At 43.5% G+C, this 27544-nt stretch overlaps 2 protein-coding genes across 4 annotated transcripts; one reads left to right on the plus strand and one right to left on the minus strand.

Annotated features, from left to right (window-relative positions):
• Positions 1–422: 422 nt before the first annotated feature.
• On the minus strand, positions 423–2134 carry zar1l (zygote arrest 1-like). Its single transcript, XM_076101130.1, has 4 exons — positions 1559–2134; positions 878–970; positions 708–782; positions 423–566 (listed from the first exon to the last, which is right to left on the minus strand). The coding sequence occupies exons 1-4, from the start codon at positions 2132–2134 to the stop codon at positions 423–425; spliced, it is 888 nt and encodes a 295-aa protein (XP_075957245.1).
• A 1711-nt stretch (positions 2135–3845) lies between these two features.
• pds5b (PDS5 cohesin associated factor B) lies at positions 3846–26521 on the plus strand. 3 transcript variants are annotated; one of them, XM_076101491.1, is made up of 35 exons: positions 3846–3940; positions 8640–8767; positions 8938–9141; positions 9334–9420; positions 11889–11986; positions 12756–12882; positions 13270–13350; positions 13964–14104; positions 14908–15023; positions 15124–15218; positions 15469–15614; positions 15908–16059; positions 17146–17259; positions 17484–17565; positions 17672–17720; positions 17941–18080; positions 18479–18594; positions 18782–18887; positions 19040–19200; positions 19393–19516; positions 19682–19840; positions 20145–20213; positions 20446–20582; positions 20823–20946; positions 21061–21265; positions 21758–21872; positions 22072–22204; positions 22320–22439; positions 22799–22861; positions 22963–23108; positions 23386–23458; positions 24472–24935; positions 25072–25155; positions 25480–25600; positions 25721–26521. In XM_076101491.1, exons 2-35 carry the CDS (start codon positions 8660–8662, stop codon positions 25751–25753), a joined length of 4293 nt encoding a protein of 1430 aa, XP_075957606.1. In that variant the 5' UTR covers positions 3846–3940; positions 8640–8659; the 3' UTR covers positions 25754–26521. The 3 variants fall into 3 exon arrangements, with proteins under 3 accessions (XP_075957606.1, XP_075957608.1, XP_075957607.1); XM_076101493.1 differs by having other exon boundaries at positions 25075–25155; XM_076101492.1 differs by lacking the exon at positions 3846–3940 and adding an exon at positions 4019–4157.
• The last annotated feature ends 1023 nt before the right edge of the window (positions 26522–27544 follow it).

A 27544-nucleotide genomic window follows, 5' to 3' on the forward strand; every position in this document is an offset into this window, starting at 1 on the left:
CGTCTCTTCACACTACACTACTGAACACAACCTTTGGGCTCAACACATGTGCATGAAGTCAAACTGAGCTTTTAGAGCTAGAAAAGGTTGTGCCACGCTATGAAGATGAAGGTTTTAAATGAATGAGTGCAAATTCAATATAATCTAGAATAATTCCTCAACTTCTGGCATGCAATTTCTTTATTTCATAAATTTAATTTCTTTTTTCTTACAAAAATAGTCTTCATATAGCTCCAGGATTGATGAAGGGAAACAAAAAGGGAACTCTTTTGAGAAGTTGCTTCAAACTAACAAACCAAGACAGAGATTCATCTACTCGCTGGCAGGAGAAGACACGGATCTCTCTTCCGTCCGTTAGTGGAGGCGACTTCCATTCGCGACCTGCACAGGGTGTCCAGGCCAGAGCGAGCACGCGAGGCCGTTCAGACGATGTATTTGAAGCTGTAGGTGGCGTCACAGGACAGCCTCGTGCCCTTGCAGCGACAGCAAAGGTCCTGGCGGTGAGGCCTCTTCATGTTGATGTGCCTCTGCTTCTTCTCACAGCTGCAGCTCGTCTGAGAGCAGCCCTGAGGCAGAGGGGAGGAGACCGTTAGTGACTGATAGAAGCAACAAAAGAGCAGGAGGATGCTTCCGACCCCTGATGCTCAAGTTTTAAGAAACTTAAGACTTGATTCACATTTCTCTTGGAGCCACAAAGTTAAACGTACCTTGCAGACGATGGACTCCACTCTGTAGGGGTTAAAGCCCACCTGGCACTTCCGGCAGAGCTGCTTGTAGTAAACCTGACGCACAAAAACAATATTTAAAATCTGGATCATTATTTGGAATGCAGATTTTGCCAAACACAAATGTGTGCAGTGAACAATAAACCACTTACTTTACTGGTTCCAGAGATGCACCACACATAAGCACTCTCCCACCGGATGTTGCACTTCTTGCAGTGGAAAAAGCCATACCTCTGCTCGAAGAACTGAAATAAAGACAAATTCATATTGAATGAAAGACCCAAACATTCAGAGTCACAACCAGGGCTCAATCACAAACTGGGGGGAAAAGGGGGCCCGTCGTGTATTAACTGCTTTGTGACTTCGCCTTTTATGAAATATATCCATTCATTCATTTCTTGCTCTGCAATTTTTATTGTTCCATGTATCCAGTTTTTTTCCCGTCAATTTTAGATAATTTTGAGCTCCTTTTCCCCCCTTTTTTCCTTTAATTTTGTGTCGGCTTGTTTCTTTTATATCTTGACTTAATGCCCTTTTGTGTCTTATTTAAAAACAAGTTGAATTGCCTTGTTGAAAGGTGCTATAAAAAGCAGCCTTACCTTGTGCCACTTATCTTTTCTAAAGCACAGAATGAACCAACATGATAGTTAAGGTGAGTCTTTATTAGCTCATATTGTGCACTGCATGTCCTTGTATCAAATCTAATTGTAAGACCTTAATTGTTTCATTGCTGTGCATTTCATATATTTTTATCAAATTACCACACAGCAGTTCTTGGTCTATGTGTAGAATAAAGTTTGGGGAAGAGTTGATCTTAGGTCTTAGACACCCACCTGAAAGTTGGACGGACCCTTCAAAGACCTGTGGAGAGTCGTCTTCAAGTCCCGCACCGTGTCCTCCCCGCTGTGATCCGTCTCATCCTCCTTACCAGACTCCGCTTGTTCGGCGGCTTCAGCTTCTCTTCCGTCGTCCTCGAGTGTCTTCGTGAAGATCCGTCGGTCAAACATCGGCGAGTAGATGGAAACGGGCCTCAGGAAGCGCAGCTTGCTGAGCGGCGGCGTGTTGTAGAGCGCCTTCCCGTCCGGCCTGATCGGCTCCGGGCCCTTGGGCGACTTCGAGGTCCCGTTGTGGTCGCTCTCCGCGCAGAACAGCGTCTTGGGACCCAGCGAGCACTGCACGATTTTATCCACTTTGGCGTTTACTTGCACGCCGCACTCTTTGGTGTTTGCTTTCCTGAGTAGAGGGGGCACACTGGGGCTGACCTGGCACAGGATGGCCTTGTAGAGCTCCAGGTAGTTTAGTCCATGGGGGATCATGAAGCGGCCCTCTCTCTTCCCCCAGCCGCTGTTGTCCGGAGCCGGGACAGCGCACGCGTTGTACGGTGGCAACGTGGACAGGAACCCCTCCATCCTGGAGCCGTGAAACCGGTCCAAGTTCTTCCAGCTGGGATTTAAGCAGTCGCTTACTAATTGGTTGATTGGGAACAAGGCTGTGCATCCTCCAATTGAGCCGCCTTATACAGAAATATCCAGATAGGTTTAAAAAAAATAAAATGTAATGCCGATAGTGGTAGAACATTGATCAACCTTAAACTGCTAATGACAACCACGGATACATAACAAGCTCGTAATAGTTCTAAATTATGTTGTTCATCTTAAATACTTAATGTTGATTAATGTAATGTGTTAAATGTTAAGATCCAATAATATTTCTAATGGTAATTTCAAGTGGATTTAATTCCAATGATTTTATTCATATGTTCACGGTTATGGTCTGTGGTATTTAAACGCTGACATTATATTAAATCTACTGTTATTTAGTTAAATTCTCATTCAACAGCTAAAGTTCACAGACAATGTGCCCACTAATCTGTAGTGGCCTGCCTCAAACACACTTGACAATATGCTTTCAAGCTGTCCTTTTCCCACGCATTACTCTCTGGTTAACTATGCATGCTATCTGTCATGTTCTGCACCTGCTGCAGTGTAGTGTTTTGGTTTTGAGGGGTGCAAATCTGAAACGTTGCATTGGAGCTCCCCCTATAGTTCATATTGGAGAGAGACGCAGCGAAAGATAAAGCACGCTGCTGGTATTTTAGACATGTATTTATTTTTAGTTTAATGTTCTGTAAACCAGTATGGCAAGACATTTGTAGTGGCTTAAAATGTGGATTTCGCAGGAGAATTGGCAATGACAAGTGTAACCAAAGTAAATGCACATTTGCACAGGAACAGATGTTCTTACATTGAAACGTGCATATTAATGAATAGGTTAGCAGGGAAAGGAAAGGGGGAAGAAATGACAGGCTCCATAGCACTATCCGAGAAAAGGCTGCATGAATAGACGCATTGACTTGTTTAAATACCCTTTAATAGACATGGATACTTTCTGATATGAATATGGCGTTATTGAGAAGCAGCTACATTGATCGTAAATACAGTTTACGCGGAAGAAACATGAATATTACCTTAATGAGATCATTATGTTTATTGCGACCGTGTCTCATTTATAAGATAATTTCCTTGCAAAAAGAAAAGCTCCTTCAAAACACAGCAGGTTGCTGCGTTCAATTGCTGTCGGAAAGTCCCCTCAGGTTCTACAGCGAATGCTCCATATTTTGCAGCCCGAGCTATTTGACTGCATTATAACACGTAGGCTACTTAACACAAAGGAATTCATATTATATTAGGCTATCTTATATGAAACTATAATGATTCACGTTCACTGAGCAGCATTGGGTAAACAAACCCCACTTTATGCTATGAAACTACAATACTCTGTTATGTTAATCTCTCTCAATAAATAATTTATTCTGTGTAATATTATCATATATACTGTATATTCTGTATATACTGTATATTCTTATTTTAAATCACTTCTTAAAACACATTTTTACAGACTGTTTTTAAAGGTGCTATATAAATAAAGTTATTATTAACATATTTTTCATGAAAATATATCAATGCTAGACATCTTTAAAGGGAAGTAAAACTTGTGATAGTCAATTTTATTAAATTTTTTTTTTTTAAAGATGGTTAATTATATGTTTTTAAAGGATAATACCTACACACACTCGCTCTATAGGTGGCGCTACACACTCACTGGTCGTTTGTACCCACGGGCAGTGAATCCACACATATTGGCGCCATTTTGGAGCTAGGAGGGGGAAGAGAGCTGCAGAGGAGGACACGATTGATCACAATTCACCGTAACAGGTAATACAATGCACAAATAAGCAAAATGTTTCTGATTGAAAGGTGGGAATTATTTTCCAAGTGCTGTTGTGAACGATGCGGTATTATGAGCCCGGGATGAATCCAGCCGAGTTTTCTACCGCGAATAGGCAGAACGCAGCCCGCCTTGCTCGCCTGTGTTCTCGGCTGCCGTGTCCGCTTCACAGCGCTGGTTGACCTGGTCCTGCGGCGCATAATGGTGAGCTAGTGAAACCCTAGCCGGTGTGCTAGGCTCAATGTCCCAGCAGCACGAGCAAACAAGGACTCCACTGGGTTCGGTATATTTATAACGATATAACGGGTGTTCGCCGGGGTGTTTTGTTCAGCGTAACGTTACTACATGTCCGCCCTCTTGTCACTGGGATTGCTACTGCTGCTAACGTTAGCTCGGGTACGCTAAGTCAGTGTTGTGCATAACTGCTAACGCTAGCTAACGGCAGCTAACTAGATTAGCCAACATAACGGCAACAAGGCAGTCTGGCTGTACCATAACAACAAGCACCTCTATTCATTGCGTGTTTCTTCTCTATCCGCTAACTGACGTTATCTCACGGTAACGTATTAAACTAACGGTAATCCGGTGGCTGTTTCCTATGCTAAATTGTTTTCGTTGTGACTCCATATTACAAGCTAACTATGTGTACTAAGGCACACTGATTTTCATTTATTGCAGACGTCTTCTCGTAGCGTTAATAGTTTATTTAGTGGTTAGTCTGCTCTAGAATTGATACATTAACCAAATATCGGATTCATATTTTACTCTTTCTGATGATGACTGCAACAAACCTGATCTCGTACGCATTATTATTTTTAATATTGGCATTAGAAGCCACCAAGACAGGAAGAATTATGAAATTGAACGCAGCGTGTTGTTTCATAAGCTGAGGGCACTAGGCTTTGTTTTGACAGCTATCAGCCTGTGATTGTTGAATCATTTCACCATCAACACCTCGGATTGTTCGACGGATCACAGGTTGTAAGAAGTCTCTGACATATTTAAATTATTAGGAAGTGTTATTATAAAGTGTCATTTGGGGTTTTGCTCCCTTATAACACTTAAAATCAGTACTGTTCAAGACAACTGTCCCATAAAGCCAGTATGTAATGTCATGTATTGATTTGGGGTAGCATTACCAAATACAAATGTGTTTTAGCTTGCACATATATCATTGCTCATTATAGTTTTAGAATGGGTATTTACAGAAGCCCACCGGCTAGTGTTTCATCAGAAATCACGTTGTAGTATTCCTGGTTGGAGTCATTTGTTTGCAGCCCCTCAACTTTTATTTATTTTTCCAACTAAAAGAAGTTATGTTTAGTCTGCAAAGCCACAATGGACGTCTCTAGTTTGTTTCTCTGAGATGGTTTGCTTGTGTTGAATGGATACAGAGGAGGAACCATGTCTGCACTATATAGACATGTCATTCAACGCTGTGTTGTCTGTTTGTAGATGGCATAAATAAAGGTTTACTCCAACCGTGTCTCTTTCTTTAAACCGTTGGACTCATTTCAAACCCTCCTGCTCTGCTTCGTTGTTGTTTCTGGCCGGTGTGCCTTCGCTGGTTCACATTTGGCAGAGACGTGCTCTGTTCCCGAAAATGCCTATCTCATTTAATTTGGAGGAAAACTCTTTCATAGTGCTTCCCGGTTGTTCACCCAGTTTCCATCGCGTTGTATCTGTGAGGGCCCAAATGTGGAGGTTGTTGAGTTCACCCACAATAACCAGCTGGTGTCCAGTCGTCCTGCTTCTGTTTGCTGACAGTCACTCTCTTCCCTTTAATCACCCACAGGGTTAAAACAAAAGGAGCTCTATGTCAAGGTTCAGATTAGGTTAGCCGAGCCGATCACAGTCTTCATTTTCCTGCTGGCAGCTGTGTCGAAAGGGGTGAAGCAGCAGACCGATAGGAAACCCTCAGTGGGGGAATAAATGTGTTTTACTCTGATACACCAGTACTGAGTCGACGGTAGCCCACGTACGAGCGCTTTAGTGTTGCCTGCGTGTGATTATTTACTGCTGCCGTTTATTCAAAGTGTAATATTCTCTGCTGGATGGCACCCAGACAGACCCCACAGGTCGGGAAATACTCTACTCTGATTGGCTGCCAGAGCTCTCTGTGTGGTAGACTAAGAGAGAGATGTACTCAAATTTGGCAGCAGCTGTGGGGTGGAAAAGAAGGTCAGACTCAAACTATTTGGCAGCCTGCCAGTGTCCAGTGTGTGTGTGTGTGCAGGGTTTTCTTTTTTTCCGGCCCTGCTTGCATTTCTGTGTTTTCTAAAAGCTCAAGTACAGCTGCAGAAAATTGTTTGGTTTAAATCAAAGCCAGACCTACTTCTCTACTTCCCCGAGCTTCATAATAATCAAATCTCCATCACTGAAGAAAAGCAGCACAGCTTGTGGAAAGTCACAAACAAGACTTAGTAACAGAAGAAAAGTTATCCGTCATTTATTTTCACGCTTTTAGTAACCGTATTCATGCTTCTGTAAAGGTAGTATGAGCTTGTTTTGCTGAGTCCCCTGGGAGAGGTGGTTGTTGTGAAATGAGATCTTGGAGCTCACAAAGAAAACATACCAGAAGCCTGAGGTGTCCCACAGTCAGTCCAGACTGGTACTTAACCAGTAAAGACTGGGAAAGGACTGTGGACCAGACTGTCGTCTCATTCGTCTTGACTTTCCGTCCATCTGTCATGCGGGATATGTCAGACACCATGTCATGTAGTTCACTACTGCTTTTTTATTTCTATGAAATTTGACCAATTACTCTTTAACAACATTATACTGCAGTTATATCACAGATCAAAGCTTTTGGTCAAAATGAGACTTGCTTGTTATTGATTGAAATGAAACAGGGCTGCTGGTCGTGGAGGAGGGCGTGTTTGTTGTTACTTGTTTGAAATAGTAGTAAATGGCTTTCACATGCTCGTATAAACAAGGTGCAGATCTTTTGTTGAAATACTGATTATATAATGTTGCAATAGGATAACAGAAGCTTAGAATGAAGGAGAGCAATGTGGGGCTGCAACTACCTAATATTTTCCTTATCGATTAATCTGCAAATACATTTTTTGATTAATTGTTTTGTTTATAAAATGTAAAAAAAATAGTGGAAAATACTTGATACAATTTTCCACAGCCCATGGTGACATCTATACATGTTTTGTTTAGTGCGACAAACTCAAAACACACACACACACACATTACAGTTGTTTGTTGTTTAACACTACAAATCACAACAAATCTTAATGTACAGCTAAATCTTCGCTGTGGGCTAAAATGCTTTGATTAATCATCCATCTGAACTCTCCACTGATGTGGAGTTTGTGGTGGCTTTTTGTGACGATACAAAGAAATATATCACAATAATACTTTAGTTTATGAAATGTTAATCTGCTCATCACAGTTTCCAAATCCAACCTGCTTGTTTTATCCGACCAACAGTATTCAGTTTACTGTCTTATTTATTTAGTTTACTGATTAAACCCTTTAATCAAGACAATACTTGGCAGTGTAATCGACGGTGGTTGCTGTCAGTTGCAGCCCGTTGGTTCCATATGCAAAACAGTTAAATCATTTGACACGACACGATCAGCTGTGACTCTGTGTTCAGAGCTGGTCGTCCACTAACCACAGGGTGCACCGCTCGATGAGCTCCTCGCACCCATACGATTTGTTTTTGCACGATGTGTAAAATGTCTAAATTGTGAGTTATCACAACGTGTATAAAATTGTTATTTCAAGGCAAAAGTAAGATGGATGATAACTGGCAACATGATCACTGATGTCAATAGTCGAGTAAACTAGCAAAACAGACCCAGACACATGTGGAGGCTGGAGCAAAGTATTGTTTTTGTTAATCGCACTATTTCTGAGGCAATTCTTTTGATTGTAGTCTTCTAATTCATTGATTGCAAATCATCAGACTTTGTCATACTTAAAACTCCTGGTGAGTTCTCGACCTCTAGCCTTGCTGCTGTAATTAATGTTTTAGATATTTTACGACCCCCCCCCCCCCCCCATTATACAGTATCATATTTTTATTTTATTTTTAAATCATTGCATGCTTAAGTTCACCATGCAGACTTTTGTAGATTCATGAACTATGAGTCAGGCTTTAATTTGTCTGACGTTGGTGAGATGTAGAAAGTGAAATGAAGTCATCACCCTTTTTGATATCGTTGACGGACAAAAAGCAGCAGCGAGGTGAGACTGATCAGTTCAGCAGCGTTGCCAGAGAGCATTGCTGATCTGGCCGTGAGCGGTGTCGTGTGTTGAAAGTCGAAGCACATTCTGCATTATGTGAACGTCCTCAACATGAATTGGGTGTAATCTTTGACAGACTGGTGTCGGTGGTAATGAAACGTGGAGCACAAAGAAAGTGAAACCGTCGGCCTGCTGTCTGAATGCAGTACTTTCATCCCTGGTTCAGCTTCTAGAAGGCTATTTCTGTGTGCTGTGAATACCTGGCTGACTATTTCAGAAGTCCCTTCTGCAGCCTGCTTTCCAAGCTTTGAAGTATTCAAAAGATTTGCCCCGGGTTCCAAATAGTTAATGTGCGCCTTTCCTGTCTCTTTTTTGGGGTTACGGTGCAGCTATTCTTCAAGGTTTAAGGTTTTATTCCCTCTGTCTGTGTTCTCCGTTTCATCTCCTCTAATTTATTACCAACGGTGCTTTCTCTTTCCCCAGGCAGTGAAGAGCTAAAGAGAATGGCTCACTCTAAAGCTCGAGTCACAGATGGGAAGGTGACCTACCCTCCAGGGGTCAAGGAGATCTCTGACAAAATCTCCAAAGAGGAAATGGTCCGCAGGCTCAAGGTGAGTGTCTGCTGCTGCAGCGCCTCTCTGTTTACTGTGTGGTCGCTCACACCACAGGGGGGGATCGTCGGGCTTCTCAATGTAATATTGTCAAATCACTGAAGGCATGCTGGTATCATTTCTTTGACAGCAGACAGGATTTCTTTTTAAGTGTTCTTCCGCTCTTCCAGATGGTCGTGAAGACCTTCATGGACATGGACCAGGACTCTGAGGAAGAGAAGGAGCTCTACCTGAACCTGGCCCTCCACCTGGCCTCAGACTTCTTCCTCAAGCACCCAGACAAGGACGTGCGTCTGCTGGTGGCTTGCTGTCTGGCAGACATATTCAGGATTTACGCCCCAGAGGCGCCCTACACCTCCCCGGATAAACTCAAGGTACGCTGGTGAAGACTTTCACCAAGATCGCTGCGCTCCACCGGGATTACTCACCGGTTTAATTGCCCAACTTGTTGCATCTTCTCTGGAGTATTCACTTAATATTGACTGATGATTTGTTATATACTTATGAGTAAATGTTATCTGTGTGTGTGTGTGGTGCATTCACTCATGTGTTTCTTTCTTGTGCAGGACATCTTCATGTTCATCACAAGACAGCTGAAAGGACTGGAGGACACTAAAAGCGCTCAGTTCAACAGATACTTCTATCTGCTTGAGGTACGTGACTGTGACTGTATGTGTGTGGATTAGTCGCAGTGTTGTGGTCGGATCCCTTTTTATTACATTTTAATCCAGTGTTGAATCTCATTAGGTTTGGCTTTCAACATTTGTAGAGACTTCTTTTCAACTAATAACTAAAGGTAAAAATAATGAAAGAACTATCATCACCTTTTGTTGGTTTAGACTGAGGAAAGTTTTTAGGGTGGCGGCCTAATTAACACTCACAATCGTGAAAATGAGACGAGCTTTATATCCTCCGAAGAAGCGCCTTAGATCGGCAGCGTGGGAGCGTTTCGATATCCACAAAATGACCAGAGAGTTGTTGTGGAAGATGGAAATCCAATTAGCAAAGCGTACGTGTGAAAAGTGAATGCTGAGGGGTCCAACACTTTGAATATGTTCAAGCATCTTTGAGATAATCATCCACCCCGTCATGCCCGAGTCAAGGTAAAAAAAAAAAAAAAAAAAAGTACTAAACTGGACCAGTAGAGTTAACGTCTGGGAGTAGTCCACAGCGTGTTACTGTTTACTGTCGGAATCTTTCAGCTGCGGGCGGGGCCGTCGTTCTATCCCATTAAACCATGATGAATCATTTTCAGTGACAACGTTGCATCATAACAACTCACTGGATGAAGTTGATGATGCAATGTTTCCCACAAGGTTTTGTAAGACTGGTGGGTGGACCTCGGATCCTCTAGAGAGGTCTGGGTGCATGCTCCTCTGGATAAAAAGTCTGTACATTTAAAGGTCAATTCATCATCTTTGAGAGCAAAATTCCGAGGCTAGATCCATGAAGACTGTTCTTGTCAACAACATTGTGCTCTTGTTCCATCAGTGGTGGAATGTAAGGAAGTACATTTAGGGTACTCAAGTACTGTTCTTAAGCACAATATTTATCTTCTTGTACTTGAGTATTTACATTTTGTGTAACTACATCTCACTACATTAATTTGACCATATTAGTTACTAACTAGGCTACTACAGATTCTTCATGCAAAATATGAATCAACTTAAACACTATGATGTGTGAAATAATAATTACTTTGTACGCTGCGTTTTTCACGAGCAATTCTAATCTTCAGCCAGTGACATTCGTACGTGGTGAGAATGAGAAGTCCACGACCCTAAATGTTTTCTACATTGCCGACAGAAGTAACGTTGAGAGACAAACAATAAGAGCTTACTTCCTGTTGGACCTAAACAAATCTGGGTGTTTTGCCAGTTGGGAACCCAACCGTAATCAGTTGTATGCAAAGAGACAGATTGCATCCCTAACTGCAGGTGTTTCATAAGGCTCATAAAAGCCGGGCTTATCTGTCTTTTACTGCAAATATCATGCTCACAATGTAGCCGTGAAGAAGATATTTGCCCCTCTCTGCTCGAGAATGTTTAGTTCACTTCATGTTTGAGCTTCACTGGTCCGACTCTTGAATATTCTTTGTTCTCTTTGTATTGAAGCAGTCCAACTGTACATCAGTCCGGAAAGAGAAGCTCTTTGCTCCTCTTTTGTACGTTATTGCTGGTGGAGTGATATTCAACAGAGATACTTACTCTCTGCTTAATGTGAAGACCGTAACCTGTGCAGGACTACAGCTGGTGTTTGGCTTGTTGACCTAAAGGCTCATTCTGTGACTTTCAGCATTGGCAGTTGTTGTTTTTTTTTGTTTTATCTTGTTTAGCATTTGACCTCTGGTCTTCTGAATACATTCACTAATTCATGTGTGTATTCAAGCTCTTATGTAAATGTGTTGTATTAAATAAATGATGTGGAGGAAGCAGTGGCGGCTGAATGACACGCTCTCTCTTCTGCTGTGCTACAGAAGCTTAAAGGATGCACCTTTATATCTGCAGCAGACTCTCCGTCTGAGCACCTTAAAACGGATTATAATAAGAAGAATATGTTACTCTGATGGTCTTTATTAATGGTTTGCTTTGCTTTTCACTCATTAAAGCTGCACAATTCCTGTCACAGGCTTCCCTCACACGTTTAGTTTTTTCATTCTGCTCTCTGACAACAGACAGCATCTTAACCGTAGTTAATAGTAGCGGACCGACAGAGAATCCCCTCTGCTTTACAAAGCTTAACCCGGAGTTTCAGCTCATTGTTTAGCGCACCGGCTGCGACTTCTCTGTTTTAATTCACTCACTGGCCTCAGCTGGTTTCAAGGAAAAGGCTGTAACCCACTGCACACTACCTGCTCAGCACCAAGCGGCCAACAGCCGGTGAACATAGTGGTGCATTTTAGCAGCTAAAGAGTTGGTGGAGACCAAAAACGGAGCTAAAAGATGGTGAATGTTCCACTTGAATTCATCAGTTGGCCACAAACGCATCTCAAAATGATCGCTCATGTTGTTCTGTAAGTGCTGTGTGTGTGTGTAAATACCCCCCTCCCTCACCACATTCTTCCTAATTTGCTGCATTGTAAGTTGCATTGTCACTAACAGCCTCCTCTCTTCTTGTTCAGAACATAGCATGGGTGAAGTCCTACAATATCTGCTTTGAGCTTGAAGACAGCAATGAGATATTCACCCAGCTTTACAGAACACTCTTCCAGGTCATCAAGTAAGTCTGTTTATCAAAGGCCGCCTCAGCGCGGTTGTTATTTGTCTTAATATTTGTTGTTTGTTCCCACATAACCTCCACCAGCAGTCCTTAATGTCAGAAGTGAGCCCTCTAACACCTCGATCTGTCTCCACTGCAACACCATTAAACTTCACAGTTGTTTGTCTTTGATTGCCCGCAGTCCTCTCCTCTCCCGGCTCTCTATCTCACTCCTCTGAACACAGCCTTGTGGGCTGAATTCTGCAGTGCAGGATTTGGCTCTTTGCCATTGGAACAGAAATGATGGTTGTGTGTGTGTGTGTCAAGGTTGTGCCAGCACAATGCGTTTTCTTTTTTTAAATTATTATATAGGGAGAATTTAAAGAGCTCTGCTTGAAATATTACAGTGAGCTCGAAGGTGTAAGGGAGTGCAGCCCTCATGTTTGTTTGTGTGTAAGTGACACTGTCGGTGAATGGAAGGTAATAAGACGAGTAATGTTTGGCAGCTCTGAGGACAGCAGTCGCTGAGATAGAAATCTAGGTAATCAGCGGTACCTCCTGCTGTAATGCAGATCATTATGAGCCAGTACACCACCCCCCCCCCTCTGTGTGATCAGTGCATCGCAGGCTGCCTACAAAATGCATGCTGTCAGAAAAGTAAATCTCAAACTACCAAAACTCCCCAAGGAATATCTGATCATTTTAAGTTGCTGGCTCAACAGGGAACCAGCGTGGAGTCTTGTATTTTAAGTGCTGCATTGATGACATCCTTGGTCTTTTGTTTTCATAGCAACGGCCATAACCAGAAGGTGCACATGCACATGGTGGACCTGATGAGCTCCATCATCTGCGAGGGAGACACCGTGTCGCAGGAGCTGTTGGACACCGTGTTGGTCAACCTGGTGCCTGCACACAAGGTATGTGCACAAAATAACGCCCATGCACTCAACACGATCACGATCACATAAAGAACACCTTACAGCACTCTCTCACACACACACGCACACGCACACGCACACACACACATTAATGTTGGTGTAGAGAACACTCAGTAACTGACAGTCTCTGGACTGATTTGTCTGTATATCATTTTCCATACGCTGTAATTCAATGAGGACCCCTGCAGGTGAAAAGAAGTAAAGCAGCTTTAGAGTTTGTGCACAAACATCTGTGGACGTCCAAGGGGGATTCTGCTGAGTGAAAAAAGAGAAATGTTTTGGACATCATGTGTAATTTTTGTCATCCGTCTGAACATGCTCTCTGACCTGCTATTTTATTCACCGATTGTGTTTCTGTCTGTCTAGAACTTGAATAAACAAGCGTATGACCTGGCCAAAGCTCTGCTGAAGAGGACTGCTCAGGCTATTGAGCCTTACATCACCAACGTAAGATACAATCTTTGACACACTCGTTGTTGTTTTTTGTCTCTTATACACTTTTACATCTCTGGCTGGATGGAGATCCTTCTTCCTGAATTAAACACAGGACACCATGCAGCTGTCTGTATCCGGTAGTAGTCATAAACAAAGAAACAAAAATCCTACAGCTCTACCAGAAACCGTGCATACTGTAGATTCAAAGCCTCACGTAGCCTAATGGGAAGACTAGCACTGCCAGTGCAGTTGAACCAAGGCCAACTATGCTAGAAATGTCTTGGCACTGAAAGAGGTTTATATCTGGGCCAACGACGGCGCTAAGTGATGCGTTGGTCATTAAAATCAGCTGTTGGACATAAAAACATTTGATGCATTCAAATATTTGTGCTGAGGCTCACATTGTGTACATGCAGCTGCAACTGTGCAACGAGCACAATGTCAATAAATCACCTTGTGTTCTTCGTTGCGCGGTATTATTGTCTCCTGGCAGCTAATGAAATCTGAGCGTCTGCCTCTACATCTGTTTCACAGTCGCAGCTTGATTTGCAGGATCTCTCTTTTTAATATTTTTACGCGTTATATCAGTAAACCATCATTCCTCCCTCTCTGTCCTCTCCTTCAGTTCTTCAACCAGGTGCTGATGCTGGGGAAGACCTCGGTCAGCGATCTGTCCGAGCATGTTTTCGACCTCATCCTGGAGCTTTACAACATCGACAGCCACCTGCTGCTCTCCGTGCTGCCGCAGCTCGAGTTCAAACTCAAGGTAGTAAAAAAAAAAAAAAACACTCTTTCAGTTCAACATTGTTTTCCACATTAAATGGAGCATCTTACATTTGTCATTTCATGTCGCTAGTATAATTGTTTTGTGCACGTTATTAACACACGGCATTATTATCGTTATTAGATTTTGTTGCGATATTACGTTATAGAGATGGAAGTAGCAGCAATTCTTGGGTTAATATTCTGAGTATATTCACACACCAGACCCCAGAAAACCCCGAATTCTCCGACCTATTAGCCACAGAACTGCACATTTTCACTTTCTCTGCAGGTTTGTGGATTCCCATTAGAAAGATGGAGCAGTCCAGCAGTCAGCATAATGTTCCTCTGCAGTGTCTCATAAAGGCCTCCTGCTGATGGATAACACTCATTAACTGTTCAGAGGGAGTGTAGATCAGCGCTGTCTCCTCAAAATAATAGCTGCGATAAAATCTCTCTCCCAGATTACACATCCTCCCTCTGTCTCCCCCTCTCTCATTCATTGTCTCACCATCACTATTTTCATCTTTATCTCTCCCTGCTTGTTTTCTCTCCTTCCTACCACCTGTCTTCCTTTTGTCTTTACTTCTCATTGTTACCTCTACTTCACTTCTCATTCTGAAAACAAGACTGATACCAAAGACAACTGCTGCCTTTGTGTTATGAAGGTGGTAATGGAGCCAATGTAATTGACTTGGCTCGTCTGGCCATTCAACACAGCCAAATATCTGTGCATAATTTCTCTCTCTCTCTCTCTCGCTCTCGCTCTCGCTCTGTCTCTCTCTCTCTTTCGCTCTGTCTCTGCAGAGTAACGATAATGACGAGAGGCTGCAAGTGGTGAAGCTGCTGGCTAAGATGTTCGGAGCCAAGGACTCTGAGCTGGCTGCACAGAACAAACCGCTGTGGCAGTGTTACCTCGGCAGGTGGGTTACAGCGCGTGCATGCAGCAAACACCTGCTGGGTTATTCATGTTTTTGCCGCGTTGAGTTGCTGGTATTAACGTTTATTTATTTTCCCCAAAAGGTTTAATGACATCCATGTGCCCATCAGGCTGGAGTGTGTCAAGTTTGCCAGTCATTGTCTCATGAACCACCCAGACTTGGCCAAAGACCTCACAGGTAAATGAGCCGAGGTGCTCCGACCTCTCAGCAGATGCATTCTTTGAAACCTGCTAATTGTGCTGAGCGTTGAGTTGTTGTGCCTCTATACGGATGTGATACCACAAGACTCACTTTACAAGCTCTTAATGATGAGTTACGAGCGTATTGTTGTTCCTGAACAAACGTGTTGCTTTTGTGCGATGAAGTAATTGTTCGAGGTGTCGGGTTCTCTCACGTCCCCCTCATTTGTTCCCGTTTTCTTTCCCAGAATTCTTGCGGGTTAGATCACATGACCCAGAGGAGGCCATCCGCCACGATGTCATCGTGTCTATAGTAACTGCTGCCAAGAAGGACTTGTCTCTCGTGAATGATGCATTGCTCAATTTTGTGAAGGAGAGGACCTTGGACAAGAGAGTAAGTGGACAAATGTTTGTGTGTGTTTGGACTCGGTATGGACTCGTATTGTGTTGTATGAAGGCCTCGGCAATATGGCAAAAAAAAAAAATATATTAATCTTATCACAAAATATACTCAGGAAAGTACCGAAAAGGATTTTGTTATTGAGAACATTTCCTGTCGTGATCAGTCTTAACATCGTGTTTTTGGGATGGACTGCAGCCACTGTAGCTTCTCATATAGTTCTCATTTAACTCGTGGTCGTGATTGGTAATTGTCTCCCTTTATCTGGCCCTATCCTCCTTCATCAGTGGCGTGTGCGTAAGGAGGCCATGATGGGCCTGGCATCGATCTACAGGAAGTACTCGCTGCAGGGAGAAGGAGGGAGGGAGGCCTCTAAACAGATTTCCTGGATAAAAGACAAGCTGCTCCATATCTACTACCAAAACAGCATCGATGACAGGTTTGTGTGAATGTGTTCCTGGCTGTTGCATTAGAAAAGTCAAAGTCCCCTTTATGAATTCCAATAAAGCGTTTCAAACATGGGGGTAACTGTTACAAAGGTAGAGCATTTCAATCTGTTCCCTTAAAGATGCTGATTTAAGATCAGTGAGCTCCTTGAATCACAGTGTTTGTGCCTCGAGCTATTGGCTAAGTAGCTTGGATTTCTGCACTTGTTCCCTGGATTACCAGACGAATGTAAATAATGACATCGCATTGAGATATTTCAGAGCAGACTTTGGCAGTGAGCCAAACACCTCTCAAACGGTAAAATCAGGCGCTTATATCGGCTTTTCAGAATGGCAGAGGCTTCTCTCTAGACTCGGAACAGTTTTGTCGCTGCGGTTTGACAACCGTACGTACGCCAGCTACCGTAGCCTCAGGGCTCCGTAATGTGAAGCAGTCGCAGCTGTTTTCAGATGCAATTCTAACGTGTTGTTTGAAAGAATTCGAGGAGCCAGACGGCTGAATGACAACTTCATAAAACATTGTTTCAAATGTAGAAAAGTGCTGAACAAGTGTGTCTGAGGGTGCAGTTATCCTTTGAATCACTCTGCTGCAGTGGAGCTGCTCAGCTGCCAGATGTCTCACATTCGCCGTGCTGCAGGATTGTTTATTTGTGTGTGTGTGTGTGTGTGTGCGTTAAAATACTTGTGCACGCTCAGCAAATTCTCTCTTAAACCTCAGAAATTGATTAAACAAAATGTAGGGACAAAAAATGTCCCATTTTTATTATGAGGGGTATTGTGAGATTATACCGGCACCGCTGACAAATCTTATTATACTTAATCCGATTTTCTTTGATATGTTTGGTTGGCCAGTGAGGAACTGTTATCTAATTGACGCATAATTATTTGATCAAATTCAAGAGGGAACCTGTGAATAGCATTTCATTTTTTTGGCCCCATCTTGTTTGTTTGTTTTTTTTTTTACAAAATCCAACGGTAGCTCAATGACTGTCGGGCCTCTCAGCTCAAACCGTTGGATATGAAAACCTATGTGAGGATATTCTTCCTTTAAATCTGAGCGATTCCCTCCATGTGCACAGGCTGCTGGTGGAGCGGGTCTTTGCCCAGTACATGGTTCCTCACAACCTGGAAACCACTGAGAGGATGAAGTGTCTCTACTACCTGTACGCCACCCTGGACACAAATGCTGTCAAGTAAGCATTTCTCACAAATATTAGATTAATGCAGCTGCAAAACACGACTTGTCATTTTAATTTTCATTAGCGTTTGCATTGTAAAAAATGATGTAATTCAGTCTAGACGACTACTGAACTGTCTGGAACAAATGTTCAAAAAGAAACTCTTTATTTTCCTTCTGTACTGCTACGATTCCTCCTCCTCCTCCGTCCTTTGACTCTTCTTCACCTGTGCCTCTCAGAGCTTTGAACGAGATGTGGAAGTGCCAGAATCTGCTGAGGCACAATGTCAAAGACCTGCTGGACTTGGTCAAAAAACCCAAGGTAACGAACTGAAGCACACTAGAAAAAAAAGCAGATCTTTAATATTCTCTTGTCTCATGTTTTCTCAAAAAAATGTATTGTTCTTTTGTGTGTGCGTTTGTTTTAGTCTGATGCATCGAGCAAGGCCGTATTTGCCAAAGTGATGGTGATCACAAGTAAGGGATTTACACACATTAAATACATACATTTAAGTGTTTGAATGACCAACTTTAACGTACAGCCACAGGATCCTTCCACTTCGCGTAGCTGAAGTAGAAGAAAAGAATGAACAAAACCTTTTTAATGACTTTGCTGAAGCAGCCTGACCTACCCCACCCACCCTGGTTTCAAATGTATTCATTGTAGACGTAAGCTTTTAATACTGTGTGACTACAGAGAACCTGCCAGACCCGGGCAAGGCTCAGGACTTTGTGAAGAAGCTGGCTCAGGTCCTGGATGATGACGAGCGGATCAGAGATCAGTTGGAAACCTTGGTCAGCCCCTCGTGCTCCTGCAAGCAAGCTGAAGTGTGTGTGGTGAGTGCTGGCGTTTCTCTCATCAGCGTGGCGTCGACGCCGTCATCCCTCCACCGGCTCTGTTTTAAGTGATATAGTTGAATCATTTATAATATCAGTAATCTCTGTATATGGTCTATCTTTTGTGTTAACAAATAGTCAAAGAGCATGTAGACTGATGAAGGTGGTACTAAATGTTTTATAGCATCATAAAGACGAGCTTCAACAGAAGCCCCGCCCTGCTGTCTGTTAGTGTTAATGTGCCTTACAGCTTCATTCAGACATGACGGCACACGTTACTTGATGCCTAACTCTGCTGGACATTAAGTCTGTTTAACTCACATGCTGCATACAGAGTGTCAGTGTTTCTGCATTACAGTATTATTTTAAATAAAATGATTTGTTTGTCCCCTTTTCAGCGAGACATCACCAAAAAGCTCGGCAGCCCCAAACAGCCCAGCAACCCATTCCTGGAAATGGTCAAGTTCCTTCTGGAGAGAATTGCTCCTGTACACATCGACACAGAGTCCATCAGGTAGTGTGCGTGCGTGCATGTGTGTGTGTGTGTGTGTGTGTGTGTGTGGGAAGGCCGATGACACAAACTTTAAGTCATCACATTGATGCAAAGACTTCAAATGCCAGTGATGATGATTGATTAAATTATGTAGTGTTTGACCTTTTTTTTTTATAAATCCCTCTCTTCTATCTCGACCATCATCCAGTGCGTTGATAAAACAGGTCAACAAATCTATAGATGGAACAGCTGATGATGAGGATGAGGGCGTCCCCACTGAAGAGGCCATCAGAGCAGGACTGGAGCTGCTGAAGGTAAGAAACAGAAACATAAGCTGGCAGCAGTCGTCCTTACAGTGACACAAAACAAATCTGCTTAAAGTACATTTAACACTTTTTCTTTTGATGAATTCGGCTGAAAACTATTCATCAGAATATGTATCGCCCCGTTGTGTTCTCCGTCCCAGGTGCTTTCGTTCACACACCCGGTGTCGTTCCACTCGGCGGAGACGTTCGAGTCTCTGCTGGGTTGTCTGAAGATGGACGACGAGAAGGTCGCCGAGGCTGCTCTGCAGATCTTCAAGAACACGGGCAGCAAGCTGGAAGAGAGTTTCCCTCACGTCAAATCGTACGTTTCATTGGCTAAACGGCGCTTTCATTCATTCTCCAGCGTGCAGCGGGGATGTATGCAGTCTCACACGCTGGCAGTTAATCGGACATAGAAATCGCTGCGGTTCGCTCTGAGCATGCTGCGCTCTTTCTGACTTGTGACGATGCTTTCTGTGGTTTGTAACGCTGGTCTCCTGCCTGCTCCCCCTAGCGTCCTGCTGCCTGTACTGCAGGCCAAAGCCAAGAGAGGGCCGCCTCGCCAGGCCAAGTATGCCATCCACTGCATCAACTCCATGTTCACCAACAGAGACACGCACTTCGCCCAAATCTTCGAGGTTAGTCAGTCCCTGCATTTGTTTTACTCATTAAAGGAAACAAAGTTGTGTGTGTATTTCCTGGTTTGACACATTCTGCAAGGCGTTTACATATGTTGTGCCTCCCAAAGATGAACAGTTTGTCAAACACAATGTGACGTGGATTGTGTGTTTGTGTGTCTCCAGCCTCTGAACAAAGGCCTGGACCCCGCTAACCTCGAGCAGCTCATCACCCCTCTGACCACCCTGGGTCACCTGGCTCAGCTGGCCCCAGAGCAGTTTGCTGCACCGCTCAAATCTCTAGTCGCCAACTTCATTGTGAAGGATCTGCTCATGAACGACCGGGTACGCATCTTTTTCTTTCTTTCCTCCGACAGGCAGCTGTGGGAGATCGTTGTTCGCACGTTCCTGTTAAAAGCCATAACAAGAGTATTCATTCTTATTGCAAATCTAGTATTCATGTTTCTACATTCAGAATTTATGTATTTATTTATTTATGTATTTACATACTTTAAAAATAATTTAGTTAAACACTTTTATCAATTATTATGGTTTATTGACTTTCATAAACGTTTGGCTTGTGTTTTTAGACATAAAATACCAACGATGGCAGTTCAAAGTCTTGAAGTATTATTTGTGTTGTCTGAAGGTCCCGGGCAAGAAGACGACCAAACTTTGGGTTCCCGATGAAGAAGTGTCCCCAGAGACTCTGGCCAAGGTCAGCGGTGAACCCTCACGTGTCTCTTAGAAACTGTGCACCTGTTCAGTCCACTGCTGTGTGTGTGTTTTGGATTGATGCAATGTTAATGTATCATATCAACCTGATCTTGCTGTATGTATTTATCTTTACAACTAAATGAGGAGACATTTCCCTCTGGTTATGGATATTGTATCTCAAGTAATGCACTTTTGTTGACCAGTAAATGATCTTTCCACCCTCGTCCATTCAGATCCAGGGCATAAAGCTGATGGTGCGGTGGTTACTAGGAGTGAAGAACAATCAGAGCAAATCGGGCAACTCCACGCTGAGGATGCTGACTGCTATTCTACACAGTGATGGAGACTTAACCGAGCAGGGCAGGATGGGGTAAACAACACGGCATATACTTCTTCCTTTTTGTGTGTGTGTGTGTGTGTGTGTGTGTCAGCCTTTTGAGCAGCTCAGAGGAAGCTTTGTCTTGAGAAACGTAATCATGTAAATTTCAGTGAAGTGCTGGATTTTTAATGGGTATTGTGGACCCTCGGGGGAGGTTAGGCTTTAATCGCAAACACATTTGCAGATAAATGAAGGAATCCTTGTTTACTCTGGTTTCCTCTCGTCCTCCAGTAAACCAGACATGTCGAGGCTGCGGCTGGCAGCGGCGTGCGCCCTGCTGAAGCTGGCACAGGAGCCCTGCTATCACGAAATCATCACGCTGGAGCAATACCAGCTGTGTGCTCTCGTCATCAACGTATGGATTGTCTCCTTTTTTCATGCGACGCTTCTGCTCGATTCAGGGCTCTGCATCTTGTTTTTCGTCCCTTATTTTAATCATCGTCACTGTTTTCTCTCTTTTGCTCTCTAGGATGAGTGCTACCAGGTGCGACAGTGTTTTTCCCAGAAGCTCCACCGGGGCTTGTGCCGCCTCCGTCTGCCTCTGGAATACATGGCGGTGTTCGCTTTGTGTGCCAAGGACCCCGTTAAGGAGAGGAGGGCCCACGCTCGCCAGTGTCTGGTGAAAAATGTCAACATACGCAGAGAGTACCTCAAACAGCACGCTGCCATCAGCGGTAAAGAAACTGAACAAAACACTCTTGTCTGCTCCTCTAAACTGGCACAGTAGAGTCTAATTGCCATCAAAGTTACTATATGTAATACACTGACTATCAGGATGTGTATGTAGCAGCATCACCATGCAGAAACCCACGTCGGAAGTATATATATACATGTATAGAAGGGCTTTGTAAACTATCATTTTGATGCTAAAACATACACACTTTGAAAATGCATGAGGAACAGCACTGGGAAGCTACAGAATGATATAAAAACCTCTAGAAATATTGGCCCCGCCCCTTTAAAAGCAAGTCTGTAGCATGAAGCAAGTCCCGCCCTTTTAATTTGTACAGTATATATCTAGAACCAGAATATATGCACGGCTGGGACGGATATCCATGATATGACTGTAAAGAGGAAATTAAACGTGCACATGGCAGTAATTATTATCACTGTTGTGATGGGAAATGTTGATGTAATATGTATTTACCTCGTGTGTGTGACAACAGACAAGCTGTTCTCTCTGCTGCCGGAGTACGTGGTGCCCTACGCCATTCACCTCCTGGCACACGACCCAGACTACGTCAAAGTACAGGACATCGAGCAGCTCAAAGAAATCAAAGAGTAAGTATGTGAGAACGCTGCCGGTCGCTGGTAACACTGATGCCAAAAAGAATACTTCAAAAATGTAAAAATGCACATTTTTATTAATTCCTCTTGGATGAATGTGGACTATTACAACCTGGTGTTTACGTTGTAGGGTCATGTATTCTAGAATTCAAAGTCCGGTAGTCTGATGTCAAACTTCCCTTCTGTTTATTAGGGCTCTGTGGTTCGTCCTGGAGATTATCATGGCCAAGAATGAGAACAACAGCCATGCCTTCATAAGGAAGATGGTGGAGAATATGAAAAATACAAAAGATGCCCAGGCCCCCACCGATCCCAAAACCAACGAGGTAAATATTTACGTCTGCTAGTTCACGTTCCCTTAATAGCTGGTACATGGACAGCACGTATTTCCTCACTGCTCTTATTGCCCTCCTGCTCACCAGACTGTTCTTCCCTCTACAGAAACTCTACACAGTGTGTGACGTAGCCATGCACATTATCATGTCAAAGAGCACCACCTACAGCCTAGAGTCTCCAAAAGACCCTGTGCTGCCCTCGTGCTTCTTCACCAAACCCGAAAAGGTTGGTGTCTGCACCCCAAAAAAATGTACTTTATTTCCAGCAAAGCAGTTTCTTTAATATTCTTCTTGTTCGACGTAAATGTTAATAGCAATGGCTGAGCTGCTAGTGAGATCTGTGAAACCTTTTCTCCTCTTTGACTTTTTAAATGATGGGTTGAAAAGTGCACAGACAGACGTGTGTTTCCTGGTTGTGGTGGCTGTAACCTGGTTTTCACTGCCCCAGTTATCTGGCACACACGTATCTGGCACACATTTTGACTAATGAGATCGTTTGGCAGGAGAAAAACCTCTCCTCGTAACCCTCAGCGTGTTCTCTTTCCACAAACGAGCTCTCTGATAGAAGATTTCTCCCCGTTTCAGAATTTCAGCAACACAAAAAATTTCCTCCCGCCAGAGATGAAGTCTTTCTTCACACCTGGAAAGGTGAGCTCGCTCAAACCTCTGAAACCGTTCCGTTGGCGTCTGCATCTAATTTCTGAACACGCATCCAACTCCGTCTCATCCCTCGCCCCTCCCTCTTTTAGCCCAAGTCGGCTAACGTTTTGGGTGCAGTGAACAAGCCGCTGGCGTCGGCGGGGAAACAGATCCAGAGCAAAGCTTCACGTATGGAGACCGCCAGCAACGACGACCCCTCGTCCAACCCAGGCTCCCCACAGCGCAGCAAGACCAGGTACAAGACATGCAACGCTCACACGCACTCCTTTAAGGACTCGGCACGCCAGAGGGGGGGACCAGCAAGCCTACGTTCACACCCTGATGTCACCAAGTCTGGTGTGGTTGAGCGAGACACTGAATCCAGTCCAGATACAAATGTTCATAGAAAGACCTCTGGATCTAAATGTTCATGATATATGTTCATAGATCACACATAGGTGGCGTTTTGTATCCTTTAGCTGCATTTATTTGTTGTTATGTGAAATAGTAACGATTAATAATTGCTGTTTCAGGCTCGACAGCACAGAAATGGATCACAGTGAAAACGAGGACATCAGCCTGAAGAGAGCAGACAGCTCTGAGAAGGTATCAAAGCCTCTTTATGTGCTGCTGTAGCACCCTCTGTGATGGGAGAGTGGTTATTATAATGTGTGGTCTTTGCAAGAAAAAGAAAAAACATTATTTGTGTGTTCTATCAGAGTGAAAATGTGTGTGTGTGTGTGTGTAATGTAAGCTCTGAAAGCTCCAGTAAACTATCATATTACGGAGTTATTTGATCCAACTATTGGGATATTTTCTCCCGGCCATAATCGCCCTACAAATATAATGTATTATTATTATAATCCTCTCGATAATGTTCCTCCCCTCAGATGGAAAGATTGCTGTATTGTAGTTTTTTTCATATTTGCACCTTATTTCTAGAAACTGAAGCTTTATTTACTTCTTCTGACTAGTGTTTGATAAGAACACCGAGAGGATAAACGGGAGAAAATAAAATAGCGTTTTGTTTATACACTATGATCTCAAGTATTAAAAGCAATGCAACTGACATTTCCTTCGTCCTGCTCTATAGTACGACTCCACTAATACACAGAAAACATGATGAGAAATGACACGGTAGCTGAGGACGAGTAGAGAGGGCTGCTGCTGTGATCCAGTCGAGTGTTTCCAGTCGTAAACCCTCGTGACTCTGTGTTTTGATTCCGCTGTGCAAACACCCGCTGGCTTTAAGTCGAGATAGGATTCGCAAGTACGCTTTGTGTCAACTATCATTCATAGCAGCCTCCGGACCTGCTGCCGACATCATTTCAGCTCTGAAGCAGCTCACCTTTCAAATGTTTCACAGGATTTTACTCATATTTACATTAGTAAATAAGCAGTTTTAAGCAGTTTATCTACACAGCAAGTAAAACTATTGTGGAAACCAGAGAATCAACAAGTTTTCCGGGGTGGAAAGACATCGCCATTCAGAAAAGCATAACATTCAAACTAATAGAAGAGCTCTGGCTCGTTCATGAGAAATCATGGTTCACACAGGCGACAGCAGGAAGCCCGTCAGCCCTTTTCAACTATTCGTTTTTTGTTTGTTTTTTTTACAGGATATTGAAAAGCCTCGCGGTCGCAAACGAGGCGTGGCCTCCAGTGAAGACCAGGACAGCAAACCAAAGCGTGGACGCAAGAAGGCGGCGGCCAATACAGCCGCAGTGGTCGAGTCCGAGGACCAGTGGGACGAAGACAATCGGCCGGAGGACGAACAGAACAGCCCGCCGAAGAAAGGACGCAGGGGCCGGCCGCCGAAGTCCGCTGCTCCTAGTCAGGATACTCCTGCCAAGGGGAAGAGGGGCCGAAAGAAGGCAGCTCCTCCGCCGGAGGAGGAAGAGGAGGAGGAGGAGGAGGAAGAAGAGGAGAAGGTGGAGGAAGAGGAGAAGGTGGAGGAGAAGGTGGAGGAGGAAGCAGCAGCAGCAGCAGAGGATGAGGAGGAAGAGGACAACGGGAGCAGTGAAAATGTGGAGTTGAAGACTAAGGGAGGCCGGCAGGTCAGGGCGCCGCGGCGATCACAAGGGTAAGCACCCGTATGCAGGGAATGCAAACGGAGAAGTTGGATCAGCTCCACTAATAACATCTGCTGTTGGCACGGAGAGTTCCGTCAGCAAGATGAATTTCTGTCTCAACCTCTGGTGTCGTTTGTCTTCGTTCAGCAGCACCGAGTCAGCAGAGTCTACACCGCAGAAGAGGAGAGGACGTCCGCCCAAGTCAGCTCAGCCGCCGGCCAAGAAACCAGCGTAAGATGCACACGAGCTTTGTCGTCGTTGTTGTTTGTGCGCCATGAATTAAAACGTTCGCTCACCTGCTGCTGACTGGTAAAGTAATTGCAGTGGACCAGCTTAGAATCATGTTTCTTGAGAAAGAAAGCTCAGCACAAGGTCAGAAATGTTTTAACTTGAACTACTGTTTAGGTAAAAATCATATACAACTTATTCTCAGGGTGGCTCATATGAAATTCCATGAAAAGCCCATAATAATAATAATAATAATAATAATAATGTGTGAAATGCTGCATGCTGAGACATTCTGACTCTGAGCGTTTCCCCCTCTGTGATATCCAGGCGTGCTGGGCGATCGAAGGCAGCTGCTGCTAAAGAAGAGGAGGAGGAGGAGGCAGAAGAAGAAGAAGAAGAAGAAGATAAAGAGGAGGAGGAGGAGCAGAAGGACGAGCCAATACCGAAGGTACTGAAGGTGTTGACATGAATCATATATGAGAATTCTGAGTTTTAGACTAAGCGTGGAGGTATTGATAAGCTTCCTGTCCATTGTTTTCACCCTGCTGTCCCTTCCCTCTTTCTGCAGGGTCGCAAGAAGCCAGCGGGGCGAAGAAGATGAGCTAGACAGTGAGGAAGGACAAACAGAAACGGGGCGTCTACTCTAATGTTGAGGAGGAACGACGTAGAAAAGAAGATATGGACATTGAACTTTTTAAACTTTTCCTACGCTGACGCTCCTACTGTTACACAAGTTCACACACTTATGCCACATGCACACTACATCAGTACATCCTTATCATCAGCCGTGGGTTGTTGCATCGTGTTGCATTGTGAAGATGTTCGCCACATTAAGTAGAAATAATTTTAACAGAAAAACAAACAAAAAAAGATCACTTGTAAATAGTCTCTTATGTCTGTTTCATGTTCTGTTGTTGTTTGATGCTGACTGGGGGGGATGCTGTAAAGCCCTTTACCCGCCATTATTATTATTATTATTATTAAAATGCTCCCATAAAGCAGTATTGCTTATCAATCATTCCCTCTGTGTCACACTTTTAAAAACTGAAAGAGATCCTTTTTTCTTTTTGTGACGTTGTGTCATTTTACTTTAAAAGAAAACATGCGTTTTTTGTTTACAGCTCTGTATATTAAAAACTTTTTTACCATGTGTTGAAAAATTCCAAAAAAAAAAAATTGTCCGAAACCTGTCCAAATGTACGGCTGCCTCTGGAAAAGATTGTAGCGTGCGTCTCATTTTTAGGTTTGTACTTACTGGTAGATGGAAGTCCTGAGCAGCTGTGGTTGTAGTGTTTGTCACTGCTGATTAACTTCACATCCACCCAGTCAGATCCTCCGATGTATCAATATAATTCTCTATAAAACCTTACATGCTCGATTTCTCTTTATTTCTTTTGGAAGTCTTGGATGAAGCAGTTCGCCGGTTGTGAGGCCTTCAGGTGTGACGCAAGTAAGGAAGAAGAACGTGTCGAATAGCATCGCGAAACCAGCTTCAAAGTTCATCTAGAATTCAGTGTTTCAGAAACTTTCAAAGTATATCTGCAATTGAGCCTTTTTGGAGCATTGTTAGCCTGTTCTGCATGCAATGCTCTGAAACGTCTCAGGTAAGTAAGGGTTAATGCATTCTACTTAACAGATCAGAAATAGAGGCTACTGTTTTAAGATGCATTGTAGGAGACATTGGCAGATGTGACTGCTGCAGTCAAAAGGTCTTTCGCTAACGTTTTGTGAGCTGTTAACTGACGACCCCGTCAAAGGACTTCTATCTCTTGTGTCCCAGTAATATATTCTAATTCTACACGGTATTAATAATCTTTATTGTGTCAGTTAGACTTCATAAAGAAGGTGAAATTGTTCAAAACAAAGTAGTCTCTGAGCTGTTTCACCACCATCAATTAACATTTTCTTAGTTTCACGCCTCTTCGTTTCCTTTGTAAATTGAATTGTGGGGGGAAAAAAATAGTGTACAGCATCAACAGCACTCACTTTCCCCTAGCGGATGAGTGGATTCTTGCTTAAACAAGGTATTGCTTCATGTAACATGCTACATGTTTGATGTGGACGGAAACCTATCAACCGGCTAAATAATTTAACTTCTCCACGATCTTGAGAATTGTTTTAGCCAACTTGAAGTTTAGATTTCTCATTAACTATGCGAATGCTTCCATAAAGCCATCCCATCACCACCAGTGTGTGTGCGGCTGAGCATCAGTTGGTGTTCTCCCTGTGGTAAATATGGAGACTGTGCTCCACATTGCTTATGCATGTACACCTGAGATCTAAACTTTCCAGTGCAGCTCAGCTCGGTGGAAAAAACACACACACACACCTTGTTCTGTCCCTGGTTATGATCCATGACCGGCCGCAGTCACGTGCTGCTCGGCGGCCGGGT

This window comes from Anarhichas minor, unplaced genomic scaffold (genome assembly GCF_050575085.1).
Source record: "Anarhichas minor isolate MPS153535 unplaced genomic scaffold, ASM5057508v1 ptg000027l, whole genome shotgun sequence".
NCBI lineage: Eukaryota > Metazoa > Chordata > Actinopteri > Perciformes > Anarhichadidae > Anarhichas > Anarhichas minor.

Excerpts from the sequence above, each read along its gene's own strand:
- zar1l (XM_076101130.1), bottom strand. The coding sequence starts at position 2,134 with ATGGAGGGGTTCCTGTCCACGTTGCCACCGTACAACGCGTGCGCTGTC. Across the intron at positions 971-1,558 it reads AGGGTCCGTCCAACTTTCAG|TTCTTCGAGCAGAGGTATGG; the intron begins GTGGGTGTCTAA and ends TCTTTATTTCAG. Across the intron at positions 567-707 it reads TGGAGTCCATCGTCTGCAAG|GGCTGCTCTCAGACGAGCTG; the intron begins GTACGTTTAACT and ends CCTCTGCCTCAG.
- pds5b (XM_076101491.1), top strand. The coding sequence starts at position 8,660 with ATGGCTCACTCTAAAGCTCGAGTCACAGATGGGAAGGTGACCTACCCT. Across the intron at positions 8,768-8,937 it reads AAATGGTCCGCAGGCTCAAG|ATGGTCGTGAAGACCTTCAT; the intron begins GTGAGTGTCTGC and ends CCGCTCTTCCAG. Across the intron at positions 25,156-25,479 it reads CCGCCGGCCAAGAAACCAGC|GCGTGCTGGGCGATCGAAGG; the intron begins GTAAGATGCACA and ends TGTGATATCCAG.